The following is a 4,353-nucleotide window of genomic DNA, read 5'->3' as shown; positions in this document are numbered from 1 at the left end:
GATGATCATTTCAACATCCGTTGAAAGAGTAGCTTATGTACAATAAGGTCAGTAGCACATTTCTATATACTTAAATGGCTTAGTGAACTAGATCTTTGAGAAATGTCTAAGTCATGTTGACTACTAGATTGATATGCAATATAGGTTGGTTAATTGTATATAGTTGATGCCTTGTAATCTTGTATAAATGAAATGGAGTTAACTGTCAAAAAGATAATCTCAACGGATGATTCACAAAGCTTCAATGGATGCTTAGATAAAGTTTCAACGGATGATCTACAAAGCTTCAATGGATGATCAGCCAAAGTATCAACGGATGATCAACCACAACTTCAACGGATTATTCAATGAAGTTTCAATGGATGTTCAAATTCAAAAAGAGCAGTTGATAGTGACTTGATAGTCACATGCATTGATTGTATGCAAATGGAATGTGGCAGCCTGTTAGCAGGATTTAGAGAACAAAGAAGCATTTCCATTTCCATGCTAAACTTAGAATATTCAAAGATGCTTGAAAAGAGAAGTGTAGAAGCATGATATTAGACTAGATTCATTTTGTCTCATTAGTTTATCTTTTTATCATGTATCTTGGTGATATATAAACCAAGTGTAGCAAGTTGAATTGAATTGAAGTATCCAGAAAAGAGAGCAACTATATGAGAAATAGATAAGGCAAAATCTGTAAAGAATTTCTCAGTTGTTGTTCTTCAACTTGTAAGCAGCTGTGTTCATTTCAGAAACACAGAGTTCTCTACCTTATATATATCTCCGGTGGAAAAGTTCAATCCACCAGAAAGTTTTTAAATACTTGTATTTAATTGCTTAGTGATTTGATTTCTATTATATTCTTATTCCGCACCATTGTAAATCAAACACAGTTATATATATATAGCAGAACTGTTCTTAAAACTAAAAAGAAGCCAAAATTACAAACAACCCCCTTCTGTAATTCTTGTTTAGATTGTTTAGGAATAATAATTGTACATACTCTTTGTTGGTAATATTTCTAGTCTTATGAAGACGAGTATGAGCAGTGGTGTGCATAGTGCATGCCATTCGAAGTGCTAAGGGGATCGAATGTCTCGTTACAAACTATGACATTGGTCTAGAGCAACAAAATGAGCAAAATATTAATGTAGCACAGTATGTGCTTCATTAAAAGTCTCCGATAGAAATTGTCAAGATTAGCACGTATGCTTTGTAGAGCATTTCAAAGTACTAACTAATAAAGGGAAGAACACCTGACATAAGTCTCAAGAAACAAAACCAACAAAATGTTAATGTGACCCAAGCAAAAATAGTAGCTTATAATTGGATACATTTCAGTTTCAAATTATCCCTACTAGTAAATACCGGCAGACCAAAAAATTAAATAGAACTTCTGTCTTTAAAATTTCACTCCAAAACATATTTCGCTACAGAATGATCACCATCCATGTAATTACCAGAACATCATAAAATCAATGCATATTCAAAATAACTTTCATTTTCAAAATGCTCTTCGAAAGCAATAAAAGGCAGGAATCATCACTCAATATGACCGTCGGAAGTACCAGAAGGAGTTCCAGTGTCTTTTTCCGGAGTTTTCCTTTTCCTTTGACCGTTATCATGAGGGGGGCTGTGCACGCAAAAAGACCGAATTAAACTGACTGAATACGATAAAATGTTATCGGTAATGAGACTGAGAGAACTCAGAAAGGGAAAGACAATGTAAGAATGCTAATGAAATACTCTCTGGATATCGTGGAAAATCAACGCACAACGTTTCTTAAGAAGTTGAATTACCTGAAGAATAAGGTCGTCATCAACTCTCCAGTTTCAGCTTCAGTTTGACACTCCGTATCCTGACTTGAGGATGCTTGTCTTCTGGGAGACAATTTCCTTGGCACTTCATGCTCATTCCTTGGAAATTCACGTTCAAGGTAGCCTGACTCTGGGAACACATTTAAGGGGAAAAATTTTTGAAGCCTCTCAATCTGCAATCATATTAAAAATATGAAAACAATAGATCAAACAAAAATGATAGTGTTACAGTATTATTTGGAAAATACGTATATGGGACAGAACATAAAACGAATTCTTCTGAAGGATAATTAATTTACCTTTCTGCGCAGGGTAGCATTTTCCCTGATGAACTCCTGTTCCTGGTAGTAAGGGAAGTGAAAAAATTAGTTATAATATTCTCTCGATACAACAATACCTGCTGTGGTCTTTCATCAGTCATAAACACCACATCAGTCATGTAGTACTTCTTTTCTCTTTCTTGCAGTCTAGCATCATGCTTCTTGTACATAATCGCTAGACTTGCAGGACACTTTTTTTTTGGCTAAATAAATTGCAGGATACTATATTGTTTACTTAATCCGCGAATTTGACTTGCCAGTAAAAACACAAATCTACATGGGACATCACCTATGTACATTACTAGAATTATCAGAGTCATATTTAAATCCAATTGTTTTTTAAGGTTGAATACATTCACGTAATTTTATCTATCAAACAATTTGAAGCTAGTCATAACTGTATAGAAGATCAAAACTGTAACTTTGTACCTTTTTCCTAGATAGGTCCAGTTCCTCTATCAGTAGTTGCTCCTGAAATAATATAACATTATGATAAGAAAGCCGTTTTTCTGCATAAAACAATTCACTTTATAGATATATTAAGTTACAGGGAGACGTGTAAATAAACCTTCTTGTCCTTGATAGATAATAATCCTTCATTCAATTGCTGCTCCAACTCTTGCAATTCTTTCAAGCCCAAGCCAATAAGGTCCTTCCGCAATAACTGCCTACAGAAAATGAAAAACATGACGGCAATAAGTATCTTCTTCCAAAAAAAACTGTTTGACGAATTGGCAGGTATAAGGAAACTTACATGTTTTTTAGTTGGAGATCTCCGATGAGAAATGGTCCTCCATCAATGTTAGGTTCAAGAAGATATCATTTTGGTTGATTATAAGCCCCAACCGCCTAACAAGTTTTGATATGTTACTAGTATAAGGCCACTTTGATCTCCAAACAAGATATCTTTAGTAAGTGCTCTCCTATCAATCAAACATTCATTCAGACATCTTCTCAGGTTTAATTTGTTACTTTGAACCGTCAAAACTTGTCCCTAGACTTTAAAAATTGTTCAATTTTATCGGATTTGACTCTCATTGACACAGAGCAATGCAATAACACATTGTCCATATCAGATTTGACTCTCATTGACACAGAGCAACGCAGCAACACATTGTCCATATCGGATTTGACTCTCATTGACACAGAGCAACACAACAACACATTGTCCATATCGGATTTTAGAATGCCATCATATTTAACAACAAGATTTCATCAATTTAGGCAGAAATGCAGATATAATTATTAAAACCAACAAACATATACACTAAATTAAAACCCTTATAAACCAAGATTAGTAACCACAGTAATCTACTAATTATGTTACACCTAAGGCAATAAAATTAAAGATAACATGCCAAAATAAACATATTCAGCAGCAAATTATAACAGAAGTAAATCAAGAAAAACAGAGTAAGGGAGAGATCAAGAAAACATATATAGAGAGAGGGAGAGATCAAGAAAACAAAGGGAGAGAGAGTGAGAGAGGAAGAGAGAGAGAGAGAGGTGAAAGAGAGAGTAGACCTTGAACTAGCAAACTCAAAAAGCTTCCCATTGCTCGAGAACACAATAACCGCGATCTCAGCATCGCATAAAACAGAAAGCTCATGAGCTTTCTTTATTAAACTAGCCCTTCTCTTCTTGAAAGTGGACTGCCTGCTGCTGGCATTTTCAATCTTCGCTATTTCAAGCTTTGCCCTGCCCATCTCTCCTGGTCTCTATTCACTGTAATTCACAAAAAAATATGTTTCAATCTCTGAATCTCCCAATCTATATATAAGGTCCTTTTTCTGGAGTTATTCTAAAAAAGGAAAAAAAATATGAAATATGAAATGCTAAAAGGGGAAATTAGAGCTAAAAACGGCAAATTTGCATTGGGCAATAGATTTTATATGATACACCCTCTCCGCTTTTAAGACACCTTTAGGAATTTTCTTTGTATCAGGTGGGTCCCTTTTTCTATTTATTTCCTTTTCATGATAAAAAATAATAAAATTATTATAGTATCTTTTTTGTACTTTTGTAGCAAATAATAAATAATCTTAATAATATCTTTTTAGATATAACATCATCTTTTTTGAATATTAGATACCTCCAATTTAATTTAAATTTACAGATAATTGATTCTTTTCTTTTTCAATTGAAATGGTTGAGATTTCTCAAAGAGATGAACCTCTTTTTAGTAGGAGTGATTATCAAACCGCACAAACCGCACAAACCGCAAAAATCG

At 34.0% G+C, this 4,353-nt stretch overlaps 1 protein-coding gene across 1 annotated transcript; it reads right to left on the bottom strand.

Moving 5' to 3' along the window:
* Positions 1 to 2,093: 2,093 nt before the first annotated feature.
* On the bottom strand, positions 2,094 to 3,829 carry LOC141666313 (agamous-like MADS-box protein AGL15). The gene is made up of 5 exons (XM_074472305.1): positions 3,648 to 3,829; positions 2,692 to 2,791; positions 2,553 to 2,594; positions 2,201 to 2,326; positions 2,094 to 2,144 (listed from the first exon to the last, which is right to left on the bottom strand). Exons 1-5 carry the CDS (start codon positions 3,827 to 3,829, stop codon positions 2,094 to 2,096), a joined length of 501 nt encoding a protein of 166 aa, XP_074328406.1.
* Between the last annotated feature and the right edge of the window lie 524 nt (positions 3,830 to 4,353).

The sequence above is a fragment of the Apium graveolens genome, chromosome 6 (genome assembly GCF_009905375.1).
Source record: "Apium graveolens cultivar Ventura chromosome 6, ASM990537v1, whole genome shotgun sequence".
Taxonomy (NCBI): Eukaryota; Viridiplantae; Streptophyta; class Magnoliopsida; order Apiales; family Apiaceae; genus Apium; species Apium graveolens.
The sequence above is the reverse complement of the archived record's forward strand: the minus strand, read 5'-3'. Positions and strand labels throughout refer to the sequence as shown.